The following is an 18,499-nucleotide window of genomic DNA, read 5'->3' on the forward strand; positions in this document are numbered from 1 at the left end:
TAGGTGTAAAAACATTGTTGTTGTTTTCAGTCGTTGTACACTTTTGTTAGAAAATAATAGCGACGGCGACGTTATTGTGTTTGTTAGTCATCAACATTGTCATAAATTTTCATTTCATACATCCGTTGTCATCATGTCGTATTTCCGCTTATGTGACTGTTTCCGCCATATAACTGTGAGTTGGTAAATGCGCGTTTATATATCTTTACATATATATGTGCATGCATGTGTTTGTGCAGCATAAAAAAAATTTAATTTCACTCCACTCAGCAAAATGTTTCGGTCATTTAGTTACATCACGAAATGAATCTTTTGAATGGCAAATGAAAACACGAAAAAACAAAAATAAAATAAAAATTAAAATTAACAACTTTTCTATACAATCTTTGTCGCTTAACTTCATAGTCTGGCGATGAGATATCACCTTTTTTCCTTTAAATTAAATAAGATGAGTTTTTTTTTGCAAATTATTTATTTTTAAGATTTTTAAGAATTCAATTAAGTTTAATATCCTTTAGGTGCTTTCGAATATCTACCGAATGCTAATTCGAGTAAAGAGAAACCACATCGATGATATTGTTCTTCGCATCTGGTTACTGAATGTGCCTCGCGATAAGCGTGATCATAGAGTACAATATCTGAGTGTTCGTCTAATTCTCTCGTGAAAATTCTTTGCTTAGGTAAACTGTTAAAAAAAAATTAAAGAAAAATATTCATTAAAGAACCTGTGGCACTTAGTTTATAGGGCACTGAACAAAGGAAAAGGGGAGTAATGACCAATAATACAGCTATTTCAAACCTACAGTCGTGCGAAAGGGATTATTGATTTTCCTTCTTATCCCATATCATTGCAAGCAAAGATTTTGATGAGAAGACAAAGGAATCCCAAAAAAGTCAGGAAGATATCCGGCGAGAATACAAATGTTACCACCTAAAATAAAAGCTTATTTGCAAAAACCCTTGAATCCGAAATCGATTACTTTAATCATTGTTTGTTGATCTTATACCAAACGCGTTTCTACGAGATATATTCGTTTCTTTCTAAAGCGTAATTGTCCTTGTTATCTTCCCATCAGTTAGTTATCCTGAGTGCCTAATACGTTCTTTGCAGGGCTGACGATATCATAAGAAAGTTCTGAGATCTGGATTACAGAATCAGCCTAGATTTTAATCACTCCAATAGAAGTCTTTTGATGACACTGAGCAACTATGCTTCGGTTACAGAATATGCGAACGGCATTCTACACTTAGTTATGTGTGTTACAATGAATAAAATGGATTGTTGTTTATCGGGCGCATTTCTCTAGTGAAGTGCCTGTTGCCATTCAGAAAGTGATTCCAAATAGATCGGGTTTATTTCAAGTCCTTCTGAGTATCGCTTACACTCGCACAAAATTAATATACCCTTAAATAGTAAGCTGTGTTGTAGGGTATGACCATCGGAATGCCTACAAGAAATTTTCATATGCAATCATTACCTTGGATATGCTTTTGCAAGAAATGCTGGTTGGCAAAAAAAGCAATAATTCACGCTTTGAACATACAGAATCACCTCGCGTTTGTGTGCGTCGCAAAAATCGCAGAAACAAAATTTTAATCCCCTTGCAAAATAGTATTATGAACTTTATTTCGAATGTAAAGACAGTGGCTAGAATAAGAAATGTGCTGCTCAATTTGGCATGCGTTGTACATGTTCGGTTGACACGTTCTGTACTGTTGGCGTGATGTGGAGGTAACCAATTGATCAAGCAAAGTATTGCTATTTCTGTTTGATGAAAACAACAGGAATCAATTTAAGATCTGCCAATTCAACATTTCGGGTCTTGGATGCCGATAAAGTCACAAATTGTGTTCGAAGGGCTTTTCAACGGTCTTGGACGTGATTAAAGTTTGTCGGAGGAGTTTTTTGCATCGTGATTAAAAGAATGGAACTCTTCTTCTCTTACCACGAAAGTGAGTGTTTCTCCTCACGGTCGTGCGGTTTTATGAATACTTTTCTAAGCAAAGCAAATTAATTTTTTGTAGCGATATAGAATTCGTTACGGAGATTTCAGTCTAACCGAGTGATACTTGTTCACATATTCCACCAAAGTTAACCTGCACTAGCACTTTTTCTTAATGGGATAGAAATTCCTTATATACCGATAACTAGTTATGAGTTCAGGAATGGATCATTTTGCCGAAAAACTGCTTAAAAATTTCTCTTTTTTATGGAGACTAGTGTTATCGAAGATGAAAAATTGATGGAAACATCAAACAAGGCTTGACCGACATAGAAGAGCTAATGAAGTAAAAATGGGTTAATGTTCCATTTTGTTCATCGGCGCTTTACAAGTAGCTGATTAGTTATAACTATTCCGCAGATTTTCCTGACACCAATTACAACGGAAGTGAAAAATAAATTTTCCTTCAACTATTTTGGAAATCAATTCTGACTGGCATCTCGCTGGTATTCGATAAGGCGGAGCGTAATTGCTACGTGTTAACTGAATATGCGTAGTAATTGAAAATGTATTGGTCGACTTGCTCAATTTTATTAAATATATATAAATATGTATATATATAAAGCGGCTAACCTGAATATTGTCCTTAACATTTCACCAATCATACTCATCTTCTGTTGCCGAAAATATTGACGACTCTCACACAAAGCTCTCAGTACACAATCACGACCATTATAGCCCATACTGTGAAAGATATATTAAAAGAAAAGTTATACTTAAAAACCACATTTTTTCACGTATCTCACTTGTCCATTACGATTTCTATTTCCTTATATAAATTGCGACGATTACGACGATGCCAAGTAGCTAGGGGTGCAGGATGTTTGCCGAAGCCACGTAAATGATTTAAAATCCACGTAGTATTAGGAAGATCATAAGCTACGCCCCAATTCAAACCGAAACTCATGTAATCAAATCTAGGATTGCCAATAATGCCAACCGTAAAACATACAGCCACCTAAGACCACAAATAATAATAAGCCAACCACGCCTAATAGCGATTGTCTTTATCGCCTATAAATGAAACGTTACTAAACTACCTTCTTGATCTAAAAAAATAACAAAATCATATTCGGCGGGGGCCGAATCTCGCATACCAATCACTGTACTCTTTGCATTTTACTCTCCAAGTTCTTCCATTTGATACTTACATCACTGGTATTATGAAGAAAAAATTAATCGCGATGTCTACCATTTTCATTTTAAAACTAACCTATTCTTAGCCAGATAATATAACTTGATTTGAACAGTGCACAAAATAATTTTAAACATTCCGTCTTGTTTGCTTTATGGTAAATACGCATGAAACCTCAAAGAAGTGAAAAAAACAAAATTTAATTACTTGTAACTTTGTGTGAGGGGGTAAAAAATAGAATGTTTTGTAAAGTAAATGTGGAAATTGTCAGCCTAGTAGCCTTAATAATTTTCGAATAATGAGCGAATATCCGAAAATTCTTCTTAAAAAAACGGAGCTGCGTTCAGTTTACGCTCCATTGCACGCTTCTGCTCTGACCAATTTTGCCCAACCTGCGTGCAGAAACTTTCAATATTTCTATCAAATTTGAAGTGTCGATATCTTAATTTTTTTGACCAGGAAAGTGCCAGCAACACCCACCATACCGTCACACAGACGGACAGACGTGGCTAAATCAACTCAGAATTTCACGCTGATCAAGAATATATATAGGTATATACATATATATATACTTTATGGAGTCTCTGAGGTTTGCTTTTGGGTGTTACATGCATTGTGGAAAAGAACAAAATGAGTAGTAGTGGGCGTAAAAAAAATCATAAAAATAATTAAGGATACCCTTCCACGTGCATGAATAAAGGAAGAAAATTGCCCAAAGACGTTGAGCGCCGAAAAGAGAAAGCGTATTCAATATTGATATGAAAAACAACCGTAAATCAAGTACTAAACTCAACATTGTCCAAATATGTTAAGAAGAGAACTTTCCTAGTGTAGAAGAGTAGGTGATATTTAGGATTGAATTTCTTTTCTCTCTTTTCTTCAATTTCTTCAATTTTTGTAGACGTACAACACGACAGTTCATGGAGTATACGTTAAAATTTTTGTAGATTTATCTGCAGTAGTTTATGAGTAATGACGGAAAGGCCAATGGTTTATTCCTTTTGAAAAACGCAGGTTTACATGGTAACTGTAGGCATGTTCTTCGACCGATTTGGCCCATTTTCAATGCCAATCTGCGTTCACGTCGATGTTTGAAGTCAATAGCTTCATATTTGTGGCCAGGGGAATACATACAACAGACATTACACAGACGGACATGCTTAAATCGATTTAGAATTCGATGCGAATCAAGAAATTAGATACTTTGTGAGGTCTCTGAAGCTTCCTTCTGGTTTTTTCAAATGTTTAAACAAATTGAGTATATCCCTCTTCCTTCGGTGATGAATATAAAAATGAGCATAGAGTAATAACGAAGGAGTTTATATAACGGAATTAAAGGCCAGAAAATTGAGAAACAGTTCCAAACAGTGTTAATATAATTGCCCGGTAAATTGAACCACATACCGATGATGGTTGTTTTCTAAAAGTCGTGCTTCTTAAAAATGGTCGACCTATGTGCTTTATAGGAAGAGAGGTCAAGAAGTCTGATAGACCGCTCATCCCAACGGCTAAGATTAAGATTTCGACTAATCTCGACCAGCATTTTTCGTTTATTCAAATCGGATGTGACCTCATCAGGCAAAAATCCAGTGTTTCATCTTTTTTGCGGAGATTTTAAATCACTTCAAAGTTTTTTTGGCCCAACCAAAATTTTCTGTAGGTGACATTGCTTTAAGCTGATATGAATATTTTTTTCTATCCTATCGGGAGGTTTGTGTAGCCTTTAGTAACATATTAATATCAGGTTACATAAACATTTGCTTGCAAACCACAATTTACGGGCAACTCGCCATGTTAACGTACACATGCTTACACATGCATACATATGCTATCAAGCGTAGAAGTAACATATCACATACCGAAAATGAGGATCCTTCCGGAAAGGAAAGATAACGTTTCGGACGTGAAAGTAAATGTTCTTGTGCTTGTTGTCGCTGCGTTAACGTTGTTAAGAGTGGTGATGATGGTGACGACGATAATGATGATAAATGCGGCGCTGTTCTGCCGGTTAATGTTGTATTTTTTAACGACGGGTCTAACAGTGAGGATTCGACTACGTAAGCGTTCTTTGTTCTTGATTGAGTTGAATTTAATAATAAACCATTTTTTGCGCGTAGTTCAAACTGTAAATTTCTATTAATAATTTTATGGAAACTATTTAGCTTTAACTCGTCACTACAAGCAACATTTTTGCAATGATTACTTTTAGAATTAATTGTAACTTCCTTCGCACAGTTTGCTGAATTTAAACACGTTTCGCGTACCGTCAGAGTTAGGATATAGTATTTGGCCAAATAATAATAAACCAGAAATTTTATTGGCTTCTCAAGCATTATTGTTGGTGACGGAGCTATGATATACCTTTGATAAATACTACAAACACAATGAATCACAAAAGTAAACAATATCGATGGGATCTGCTCTTCTTTAGTAAAACTCTGAAATTGCTACGCAACCATGCGTTGCATTTGCCTTAAACATATCATGAGTTTTATGAGTTGTTTCGATATTAATTAGAAGAAAAAGTTCTTGGCGCTTGCTCTCACTATATGCCTTTAGACTTTGCTAGTACTGTCAAGTTAAAAAGGTGAAAGTCCATACATAATTTCAAAAAAAAAAAAAAATTGGCGACATTTTCCATTTTACATAAATATTTATTTGTTTGCAAAAATTTTGGAAATTTCAATGTTACAAATACGTCGCGCTCTGTTCTTCTCTTTAAATAGGTTGACAGTGACCAAGCAAAAGTGCGCCACTTGCGAAAAGAATGGACGAAAAAGATGTATGAAACTGCACAAACAGGATTGAATTCGGGATTCCCGCGAAAGGTCATGCTTGATGTTTAGTGAGATGGGAAAGGCGTCTTGCATTATGACGACAATGGCAATGTGGGTCGGCAAATGTTTAAAGAATTTCACTGGAAAATGTTGATGAAGATGACTTTAAAGAAGGCACGGTTAAGTTGCTTCGTTTAGTTTTTCGTCCAGAAGTCCCAGAAGTTGTACAATGATGGCATAAAGGTTTAGCAGAGAAAAGGTCATCGAGCAAAGTCGCACATATTTGGTTTTGCAAAGTTGTTTAAGTTGCAAAAGGCTACAAACTTTTTCTTTAATCCATTCTGTTTTTCTTGGAGGAGAACTTAATAAAGAGAATATTGTAAAAGAACATTTTTTTTTTTAACATTTTATCATCATTTTCTAATTTTGCTGCCATTCTTTTCTAAGTCTTTTAAAGAAATGGAAGATATATTTATGTTAATTGTTAAATCACGCACGTTGCATATGCACATATGCATTAACGAAATTCTCTTTAAAGATTTGTAGGTTTACGCCTTAGCGAAATTCAAACCTTTCACAAGTTAATTGTGTTGGGCTTCTTAAGATGTTGATATTATTTTAACAAACCAAACAAATTGGTAAAAAAAATAACCACATTTTTTCACTTAGTACTATATCTCTCCCACTTTCTTGTTTCCCAAAATACACATTTCCTTCTATTAGTGTCTAACTATTTTTTCTGTGTATGATCGAAATTGCAGTTATAATTAGTCTATATGAGCAATTGTTGCTTTGCAGTGCTGTCTGGTTAACGAAAAGTGAATCAACTGTCAGTGTTTTTGACGTCAGTTTTATAAAACAGAGCCCCATCTTACTATGAAAATTGGTATTTCGTGCAAAACGCTTTTCCAAAAATCCTCGTTGGGTTCAGGCTATATAAAGGTTCTACTGGACCAAAAAATTCAAAAAATTGAAAAGATAGCATCTTTAGATAAGCGGTTTCGGTGACAGAACACGGCAAAGAACAATAAATTAATTCTATTGCTCTCTTTTGTGAACAAGAATTCGGAGTCATTGTGAGAGAAAATCTCAGTGAAGTGCTAAACAAATTTAACCGTTTGAGTACCAAGCAGAGCGATCGCGCTGTTCAGATTTCATGTCGAGAAGTACCAGACAGTTTTGATAAAAAACTGTCGAAGAATCCCAAGCAGCGCGATCGCGCTGTTTAGGTTTGATGTCGAAAAATACCAAGCGGCGCCATAGCGCTTGTCTTATTTTATGTATTTAAATGCATTTAAATTGTTTGTTAATAAATATTTCAAGTTTGTTCCACAAAAATTATAGAAAATACAACACCAAAATAGAAATTTCTATTTTGTAATATATTATTGCACTACTATAGTACTATTGTAATTGTATTGCGCTCGACTTCGACAATACGTAAGGCACCGTCAGTTGTCGACAATGCTGGTAATGTGCTGGGTTTTCTCGACATAAAATCTAAACACCGCGATTGCGCTGCTTGGGATTTTTCAACAGTGTTTTTTCAAAACCGTCTGGTACTCAAACGGTTAATTGGCCACTGTTGGGAAAAATGGGAAAGGGCGTCAAGTCTGTGATATGAAATTTTCAAAACTTGTAAGCCACTAATTTTTGGCGATTTCGCATTAGGAAAATGCAGAAGCTGTCCAACGAGTGAAAAGTGCTTTCACTAGTGTTAACGGAGAATATCTTTCTTTCTAGATAATCAATTTGTTTGCGGTTATTGGTTTGACAGTTTAAAGGTTACGAATTACCATATTTGTTATAGTTACATCCCGCAATACTGCCCTCATACATTTCTTCCCCCAATACTGCCCTAATACTGCTCGTTATGTGCGAATGAAAATGCAACGCTTACATATATGTGGGCCGTTTAGTCTTGCGTAACATGCTAATTATATTCTCTGCGGTATAAAAATTTGTTTGCAAAAACAAGGAAAATGAAGAGCAAGCACTATCAACAGAAACAGTTTAGCTCAAACACAAATTCTTTTTTATTGTTTTAAAAAGTATTTTTAACAAATTTTTACAATATATTGATATTTATTTGCATGAGGAAAAGAGTATAAGCATATGTATATATGTGGTATAGCAATTATTTGCATATAATGCCGATATACTTATATATATATATATATATATATTTAAATACCAAATATTATCTGTTGACCAGAATAACCTCAACAAAGTAAAAATGTGCTAAGATTAAAATAATTTTTATACGAAAATTTAGTTATATTGGGACGGAAAGAGAAAGAGAGCTAAATACAAACATTTGATATGCTCGACCGCACCAAAGGCCAATTTAAATGCTAATAAAATGTTAAGCAATGTTTTATTGTAACAGAAGCACAATAATAGCAACCAAGGACAACAACTATAATGGAATTATTTTATAAATACCATTGCATTTACAGATGTACTGCTATAGACTTTGTTTGCGTATATGGACATGAACACATATTGGATGTTGTTTTATATGGAATATCCAGATTTTTCTTTACAAAAATTGTTTACATACAATATTGATGGCAAGTGAAAATTTCAATATGGAAATTGTTAAAATAAAAGGATATTTATCTTAAGGCCTAGTAAGGACATGTTTATAGTTTTATTCTAAATAAATAAGAATAAAAGTCACTTGAGGCTCAACTGAGCGAAAAAGCCTAACCCATGTGCCTCTCTGATGATGATTGTATGCAAATTATGTACAAGCAAATAAGATCGAATTCTGTGCAAATACATTCGCAGCAGCATGCTATTTTTATACCCGCCACCAAGAAAGACAAGCCAAAGATGCTTCATTTTAATGAGACTATAACAACCCATAAACTTAAGTATAAAAAAATTCGATTTGGGTCGGTTTGAAATTTTCTTGAACTCCCTGGAATTGATAGGCGTTAAAAGACTTGAATTTGGACATATCTTAAAAAGAGTCAGTTTGCGTTTGGAGGTAGAAAGAAGTGCACGTGCTGGGCGAAAAACATTCGGTTAGAATCTATAGCAAATTTCTATCTTAAACTAGTTACAAATATTACTGAAGTCATGTAATAATTCAATGGAAAGTATAGGCGGATAGCTAGTATACGCGTTCCCGTTTAACAAAATGCTTGGCCATGTTAACAAACTTGCTTAAAGAGTTTACTTGCTTTGATTTTCGGCCTTGACTCTCTGGAGACTAAGACAACTTTTAATACAAATTTTTCATATTTTTACTCCACAAACTGAAGACCGAGTAAATTTATTTTTCCATACGCAGAAGTCCTAGAAAGACACATGTATAATTTTATTCGAACTGCCCATCTGAACCTTTGCTTATTAGTTTCTCTCTTGAATCGTTTTCGTCGTGAAACTAAACGCTGGCATACAGACTCTTTCTTAATAAAATTTAAAATTACTCGCAATTAACTAAATCGGTTGCATATCGAATAAATCGATTTAATAAATGAGAAATTACTGTGCATGCGAAACGTGTATGCAGAAAAGGAAACTTGTCGGCTTTTTAAACAAGACTTGCGCACGGCTAAAAAATATTAAAGTTTCCTATTCAATTATAAATTGTGGGTGAGAACCAAGCAATAACTAAAAATTTATGTCAGTAAGCCAGTGTTGGGCGTGCTCACCAATCCACCTATTTACTGCATTTGTAGTATGACAAATCTAATGTAAGTGATTTATAAAGGACAAAAAATAAGACTTATGTGTGAAAAGGTAAATCTTGAGATTTGTAAATACTAAAAAAAAAAACGCAACAACAAGAATAAGAAATACCTCGCAACCCAAACACACAAAACGCTGAGAAGTTATTGTCTAAAGCAATAAAAGATTTTCCATTAAAATATTAAAAAAACATCTCGCCCGCTTTGGGAGCAGTGGGGAGATGTTGTTCGTATGCACAGACCAAGTTTAACCAAGGGTCATAAATATTTGTCAACTTGTTGTGATTGCGGTTGGCAATATTATTTAGACATGCCAACTACTTAAAAGAAAAAAGCCTACAACATGATTACATTATAATAAAGCAGGGCAATAGCTTATGCTCAAAAACTATATGTTCTTAAATTTGTATTAAAAAATGTAATGTTGGAAACAAAAGATTAAAAAGAGGGCAGCAGTTTGGAATCTTTCCTTGTCTATTTCCTCATTTTCGTTATTTTAAAATAGAGCGATTGAAAGATTCAACGAATTGCTCGCACCAGCAGAGTTTACAACTCCTTTTTGATCGCAGTTGTCGTAAATTTTTACTTAGAAAACAAATAATTTGAAAAAAGAGAACACAAAGGCGAACAATTGTGATCAACAAGCCACAAGTTTTCTGTGACCGAAGCACTCTACTACATTTATCTTAAAAAAAATTAAAATGAGAAACAAACACTAAATTCCCATACTTTTCTTTTCCATTTTTGTAAGATATTCGTGGAAATTTTTGTTTTTATTTAACGGGTAAAAAACTCCAGAAAGCAGAGGTGTTCTCAGTTTTGTTTGCATTGCAGGTATGTCATTTGATCGGTTTGATCTATTACTAAACTTCAATGAGTAATATTTATTCTTGCGAACACGAGTATATTTGCCATAGACATTTCAAAGGTTTCTGGATTTCAAGTTTGATACTGTCCAAAACTACAAGCATTTTAACAGAACTAATATACTACCATGTTGCGGTTGTACGTATAAAAAATGAAAAACAAGAAAGTGGAATTAAAACTTAATTGATTGCGTATAATTTTCATCAGTGTCGACCCAGTAAAAATTTGTTTTCTCCTTTCATTGCGGCTCCGGGGCTACCGAATGCCCAACAAATTCCCTATTTTATCCAATCTAGGTCATGCTTCTCAAAGGACTAGTTCTAAAAGTTCAGATATTCAAGCGTTAACACAAATAGACACCCCCTTAAGTGCTACAAAATTGACCGTAATTGCATCTAAAGACTTTAACAATTTGGTCTCTCAACTACTGTAATCAAAAAAGATCTGCAGCATTGTACCTGACATTGATACTATTTCGCAATTACGTGATAGATATTTACTCGTTCTTGTTCGCAATCTTCGCGCTGTAAAGAAATCTTAAAGGCCAAATAATTTTTCAGCTTATGTCCAATCTTATCCAAATTTGAGAAAATTTCCGAGATTAAATGCCAAGATGCGATTAACGTATATATAAATTCAACAAACCTAGCGAAGGACAAATGCGCTCCCTTATAAAGAAAATTATTCTAACTTTTGACCGCTATTGCCTTCTGCAGCTGTTGCTTGATAACATGCAAAGTTCAATATCGCATCCCAAACCCCATGAGATGCAAAAATTTCCGATGCCCATACAATAAAAAGATTTAGGATTTCAATGCTTGCCTTTTGCATCAAAAACAATAATCCCCATTTGTGTTTGGAAAAAGACTGCCTTCCATACGTACAAATGCGGAAGGTATTAAAAACAAAAATTGGAAGCTATTGTAATATAAGAGAAGTTTGAATTGTTTTCCATCTAACATATAAACTACATTTGCTGTGATCGAAGTCAATCTTAAATCGCATATCCCTACCCACTTTGGAGACGTATGGTCTGATCTGAATACCGCTTAGGCTGCTTCTCTAAAAGCTTCATAGCAGCTCGAAAAATTTGATATCGAGAAAACTAAGTTTAAATTTCAGATTGTAATCTGGATTTCTAGCACAATCCTGTTTGTTTATTTACTTTGAATACTCGACGAGAATACTATACGAGCATATTCAGGAAAACGACTTTTTTGACGATTTAATATCTCAGCCCTTTAGTTACTTGTTTATACTACATCTGTCAACGTTGAAGTCGATAAAAGGAAAACAACACAATATGATATCATACTTTAATTTAGATGAGGATTTATCACTGTTTTCTTACTTATTTACGTATTCATACGTCGGCGTAGTTGATCTTTAAATCAATTTAAGACTAAGTGTATTCCTCCGAAAAAATGTTTTAATAAGTAAGCGCGCAGACGTAGATGGACATGGCTAGTCAAAATACTTAATGGCCCCCTTAATAGCTCTCTAAATTGACCTAACAAATAAAAACATTTGGCTTCCACAAATACTAATAAATTTATATGTTCTTCTGTATTTAAATAAAATAATGTTATTGGCTTCCGCAAATACTACTAAACTTATAAATTCTTCTATATTTAAATAAAATATTGTTATATGGTGATTTTAAACAAGCAAACCTTTCCATAGAAATCGATATCGTAGTGGAATGGAATGAGAAAAAATGTGTGGGCTCGATTTCTTTTTCTCTGGCACACTCTCAATAATATGTTGATAATAAATGTTTTTTAATTTATTCTCGATTCGATTTTTGTTGTTGTGTTGTAAGCATGAATGTGTGAAACTCTTACCTACTGATGGCAACTTCCAATTTGTTGTAAAGTGCGCGTCTGTGTCGTCTTTTAATTTGGACATCCATCATATTCGTTTGCTGCCTGGTGGATGCCTTAAAGCCATGGGCATGTGCTAGCACCCATGTAATATTTGGCAAATCATAGGCAATGCCCCAATTCAAGCCCATACTCAAATAACTTTGATTCGGGTTGCCAATGACACCAGTTGTCATACAAATAGACGTCTATTAAATGTTTTGTTATTTTTATTTATGCAAAAATGTTATATTAATTTAGGTGAAAAAGTGTAATCACTTACTGAAAATGACGAGCCCAATGGAAAGGATATGAAACGCTTGCTGCGTGATAGCAGTGTTCCTTTACTGCTTACATTATGAGCTTTATCATCATTATGGTATTGTTGATGGTAATGTTCAATATTCTGTAATGTTTCCTGCTTACATTGAACAGTTGACCAAGCTTTTGTCTTATACCACAACAACTTGAAAAGTAATAAAAACCATAAAGTTCCACTCGCCAACAACCAGTTTTTTGCAATAAAAACTTTCATGTCCTTTTTATAAAGTTTTACTTCTCTAATTTCTATTTTTATTTTTTTTGTTTTTATTTTATTTTATATTATTTTATTTTTTTTAGGTTAAGAGTGCACTCATTCTAAACTGATATTCAATTGACTATAACTTCGTCGACCAAACTCTACACATTATCGTCACTCTATAAAATCCATTGATTTTTTATATACGCATATACATATACATCGATATTTATACCAGTATGATGCCTGGTAACCATTCCTCTTCATTATCATTGTCAACAACAGTTGTTCGTTGCATAGTTCGTTCGTTGTTTTGGGAGAAGACAAATACTTTGGCTTGTTGTTAATTGAATTAGTTTCAAATATTTTAGGAGTTAAAGTGGTTTTTTGTTTCACATTTAATTTCATTATATTTGGTATTGGTGGTACTCTTCTAAGAGCACTTACAATATCCCCTCATTCTCTTACATGAACGTTAAGTTTCTGTTTCATACCAAAGTCTCGTTCTGGATTGAACGAATGAACGGATGACGGGTTTAGATTGTAATTAACTTTAAATAAAAGCAACAGAAAACAAAAACTAAACGTTGATTATCTACCAAGAAAATAAAGAATACTTGTCAACTCGGGCTGCTCTATTCGATAATTAACATTATTTGTGAGTATTTTCGTATTAACACCTTTTCATTACATTGGTTTCTTTGACAGCACTTGCTTACATCGACCGCACCTCAAGTTTAGTGTGCGTTCAATGCTTACGCGGTAAAGAAAATACTTCCAAATGCACAAGTTTTTAATTTACTTACTTCTAGCTGACGGCCTTCGTTCAAACGGTCTGTGGGCTAATAAAAGTTGGCTACATGTCGACAATTCTTATGATGTTTTTCTCAACAGACAAAAGCGTTACTTATTGTTTGAAAAAAGTGCAGCAGTTACTGTAAGTGCGCATACCGTGAATCGTCTAATAATTTTTTTTTATAATTTTATTGAAATGGATTAGTAAAAGATACTTGTGTAATTTTTGGGTGACCTTTGGTAGTTTAAAGTCTGGCTTGGTTTCAGCTTTACCATCGAAGGTGTCCAAAAATTTGAAAAACATTTTCTCGTTATTGATTTAAAAGTAATCGGTTAACATCCTTTTATAAAAGAATGAACAATAGCTTATGTTGTTTAAACGTCTTCGTTCAATTGCGTCTGTCTTACTTTCAAATGCTAACTGAGGACAACCCATTTGGAAGGAGAATGTTTAGGTTTCGTAGAACATCTGGCCGGTGGATTGTCCCATAAATGATTCTCTTCGATGATCCAACCGTCCGAAGTCATTTAGCTATCATCGGCTTTTGTCTTGGTTTGCTTATCGTGCGACAATTTAGGCACCCGCCTTGCCCACTTTTCGCTTTACCACAGGTCTTTACTTATAAACGTCTGCGCAAAAAAAAAATATAAGGGAGATAAAAACGTCTCATGGGGGGATCCGTTAGTTTGTAAAAATTTTTTTTTTGATGGCGCTACACAAGCAGTTGCAATGCAAGCTATAGATATAATTAATGAGTGATGAGTTCTGAGATTATCCCCTCTTCTAGTAGGCGGCTTCATCATATTTAACCTTTGTTGGAATATTTTTTACAAAGAATTAAACGTCTTATACGACGGAAAATATTTTTCATCTGAAGCAACAATTCAAATGCGTTTATCGTAAGATACGTAAAACGGTTTATCGATAAGGAAACAATAAACTATTGTTTTTCGCCAAGATTAAAAAACTGTCAGCTGAAAGATTATTGTAGCTTGATGTAAAACTTTTGATTGACGACTTTTACGAAAACAGTTCCAGGGTTTTGTTGGTAAATCAATAGTGTCAGAAACGCCTAGAGGTTTAAATCAAATTGTTGAATACACTTTGATGTATGAATTGCCAACGGAAATACAACTATTAAAAACCAAGAAAGCTTCCAACACCACACCGACAATAGCAGTAGCACCGGCGGCCGAGTCATATCCTATCGTAATACCGTACCATCCTTCATTTAATAAGCATAAGAAATATTCTTATTATCATGGATCGAGAAGAAATTGGTCACCGAATCGATTGAATACAAAAAGTTTTAAACGCAATTTGTATGAATACGTTAACATTGGCAATAATGTATGTCAAGAACGCATAAAAAAACACAAGAGATTACAACGACAACTGAAATTTGATAATGCCGGACAACGTATGCTGTATGACATTTTGGAGCAGTGGTCATTAATGTAAGTTCATGTAATTTTAAAGCGAAAAGCTGCGAGTAGTGAGTGTATCATTTATACTCTATATGTTAATGAAAGTGAAATTGTCTGTCTTTCACATCACTTTATTTCTTTCTCTTTGCTAATTGTTTTTTTAATTTATTTCATTTTTTATTATTTTTTCTCTCTCTTCTTTGTTGTTTTTCTCTGTTCATTAACAATTCATAATGTGAATGTTTCTGACGGATTTATTTATTTATTTTTTTTTTTTGCTTTCTTGTGGCATGGCAAAGCAGGCATGGTTTTATGCCGCATTATTGTTTTATGCGTACTTTATGTGAAGCAACTCATATGCTGATGCCTTATGGTTATTCTTTGTTCCATGACATCATCTCTATACTATTAAGGTATTTGCATTTATATATATAAATATATATATATGTATATGTATGCATATATAGATACACGATTGTGAATGTATGGTGGTGTTAGTGTTTGTTTGCCTGTATGTTATTTCATAAATTTTAAAAAGCTTCAATATTTGCAGTTATGTCCAGCCTTGGGCAGAACAATATGCCACACTTGGTCGCTCGTTAAGGCATCGCGATGTAGTAGAATGCGCTCAATATTATGGTCCCCACTGCCGTGTAAGTTGGTTGCATTACATTACCGCAGCGTTGCATGACAAACACCACCAATGACAACAACAATAACAATAATAACCAACAACTCCGGACAACCGGAGGCACCATAAGCTTTAAACGTGAATGTCATTTGTAATAAAAATAAATGCCCAGCATAGTAAATATTAATATTTGTTGTTCTTTCAAAGAGAGAAACTCTTCACACACACGCACACAGAAACAAATATTCGCGTACGCCCATACAGGTTTATGTAAAATTTATGTATATTGATTTTATTTAAACAGAAAGCCAAAGTATGCTAATATATGGACTGTGTTAGAGTGCGAAGCAATTCGCATGTGTATATATTCGCACAATGGTGTTTACATATTTGATTATTGTTTAAAATTTTCCAGTTACTACTGTCTTCGTTTTCTTATTTCCAATTTTCATTGTATCAAAATGGAAATTTTATATTGTGAGATGTATATTAAAAAACAAAAGCGCAATAGCGTTTAGCACAAGACGAAGTATTTGATACCCAGCAGCGGTAAAATTAAATTTCACTACTGTTTGCAAAGCCCTAGACAAAGAAGCCGATACGAAGTACACTTAAATAAAGGTAGACTGTGTAGGTAGATCTTTTCGTTTATCTTTATAACCAGTTCAATTGAATGCAAATGTATAGAAAAAGATACCACTTAATTGCTCGTGACTATCTTTATAAAGCAGGAACAGAAATTTGAAGTAACCCGTAGTCTCGTTCGTTGTATAAAACTTTATTCAGACTAGATTCACTTGAACGAGTCAATATGTAAAGTAAATTTTGTAAATCGTCACAGTCGCAAAAATGAAGGTAAGAAGTTGAAATTCGGCACAAATATTCCATGTTCAATTAAAAATACGGAGTTGAAAAATGAGCGCGATATATTTGCAGACACGCCCACATTGGAGGATCACCACGTCTGGATCAATATAGCAAAAGTGAGCGTGTCCCAAAAAAAAAAGAGATAAATATTTGCTGCATTATATCGTTAAAAACCAATGTTCAATATCTAAAGATATCGACTCCTTTATGCTGAATTTTTTAAAATGAAGAACCCGTCAAGCCGGTAGCAATAATAATAATTGAACAAGATATTAAATGTTAATGGATGGGTGTATTAAAAAAAATATATAGTTTTTCAATAAAATTAATAAATAGAGATACAGCAATATTGGATCGCTTTTGTTATATACGTGAAAGACAGAACAGTGCGTTTTACACTCTATCTACTACGAAATAACGGAGAATACAACAAGAATCCATAGCTAAAATGATAATTAATATCAGAATGTTCATCACAGCTCTAATAATCATAGGCTTCTTTCGAATTACAGCGTTTACAACGTTTATATATTTTAGGTGTTTTGAAGGTTTAATAGCTCTCGGATCAAAAGTATGAATTTATTAAATATTCTTTTTAAAGGGCTTAATAATTTCTAGACCAGTGTATATACAAATGTATTGAGTGATTCTTTGATGACTTGATATATTTTAGACCTCCGTTTACGCTTTTTTTAAGGCTCAATAATTTTTGACAGCATATATATGAATGTATTGAATAACTTTTTGCCGAGAGCTTAACAGTTCTTAGACCAGCATAAAAGTGCAAATTTATTAAAAAATATTTCGGATGTTTATTTCTATTATGATCTTTTATTATTTGACCAAAAGTTTTCCAAATAGGATACGCTATGAGTGATGTTTGTTAGCTAGAAACATCCTAGTATGCCCATGTGAACACCATTGAAAACAAAGATGACCTTATTGCCAATTTATAATCTCAGCATTCCTTCGGATGCGGTTCAAAGGCTTTACGAATGCCTTACGGATATACGAATGATCTCTTATATATTCAACATATTTCTAGGTTGATCCCAGATCTACATTATCGTGATGCTAATTTCTCTCTGCAACAAATTTCGATAGTTTACGGACTACGTAGTTATATTATATATTTGCAATATTTTTGTTTTAAATCAAGAACATGTACAATTTAGAAACTATACATCACAAGGTCTCCAAAATAATGAAGCTACGCTAGGAAGTGTGTCCTCTCTGTCTTTATTTCGCCAAGACATCTGTTAAGGTGCTAGAGAGCTTAGAAATAGACAGGTCAGACATGAGGCTATAACTTTACAGTAGGGATTTAATTGGCAGATCATACATTAAGCCAATAAAGGAAATTGATTTTCTAAAGTTATATGGTACCGCTTTTCGTGTTGTGGTGCTGCTCTCGTTATATCGACCAAAATGGTAGAACAATTTTGAAAGACTCAATTATTAATGATCTTCTTGTATTTAATGAAAACATGTTAGTAAATTAAAAAATAAAAAATCAATACTTTGATATGTTTAAAAAAGATTTCAACCACAGTCATCATATACCAAAAATAATCATGTGAAGATATATGTTGAATATTGTTAAAACCTAATATCAATCGATTTCCAAGCTGCAAACTAGTGCCAAATTGAAATATTGAAAAATCAGGCCTTACGAATATAAAAAATAAAAACTCCTCTGCTAATAATGCGAATGCCTCTGTTAAAACATTCTCAGGGCATTGAAAGACCTACAATAAATAGAAAATTCCAATAATTTCCCTAAACTAAAGTTAGGTCTGAAAATTGTCATCGCAAAAGTTATCACAAAAAATATTTTTATTTCCTTTAATGTTTTCACTTTTAAAAACGGAGCATTAAAATAAAAAAGACTTTTTCCGTTAAATCTGTCTATT

The 18,499-nt window shown here is 33.6% G+C and overlaps 1 protein-coding gene across 1 annotated transcript; it reads right to left on the reverse strand.

The window, feature by feature from the left end:
* Nucleotides 1–504: 504 nt before the first annotated feature.
* LOC119639039 lies at nt 505–12,903 on the reverse strand. Its single transcript, XM_038036210.1, has 6 exons — nt 12,629–12,903; nt 12,328–12,554; nt 4,998–5,211; nt 2,750–2,961; nt 2,577–2,687; nt 505–685 (listed from the first exon to the last, which is right to left on the reverse strand). Exons 1-6 carry the CDS (start codon nt 12,878–12,880, stop codon nt 505–507), a joined length of 1,197 nt encoding a protein of 398 aa, XP_037892138.1. The 5' UTR covers nt 12,881–12,903.
* Nucleotides 12,904–18,499: the final 5,596 nt, after the last annotated feature.

This window comes from Glossina fuscipes, unplaced genomic scaffold, assembly GCF_014805625.2.
Source record: "Glossina fuscipes isolate IAEA_lab_2018 unplaced genomic scaffold, Yale_Gfus_2 111, whole genome shotgun sequence".
Classification (NCBI taxonomy): domain Eukaryota; kingdom Metazoa; phylum Arthropoda; class Insecta; order Diptera; family Glossinidae; genus Glossina; species Glossina fuscipes.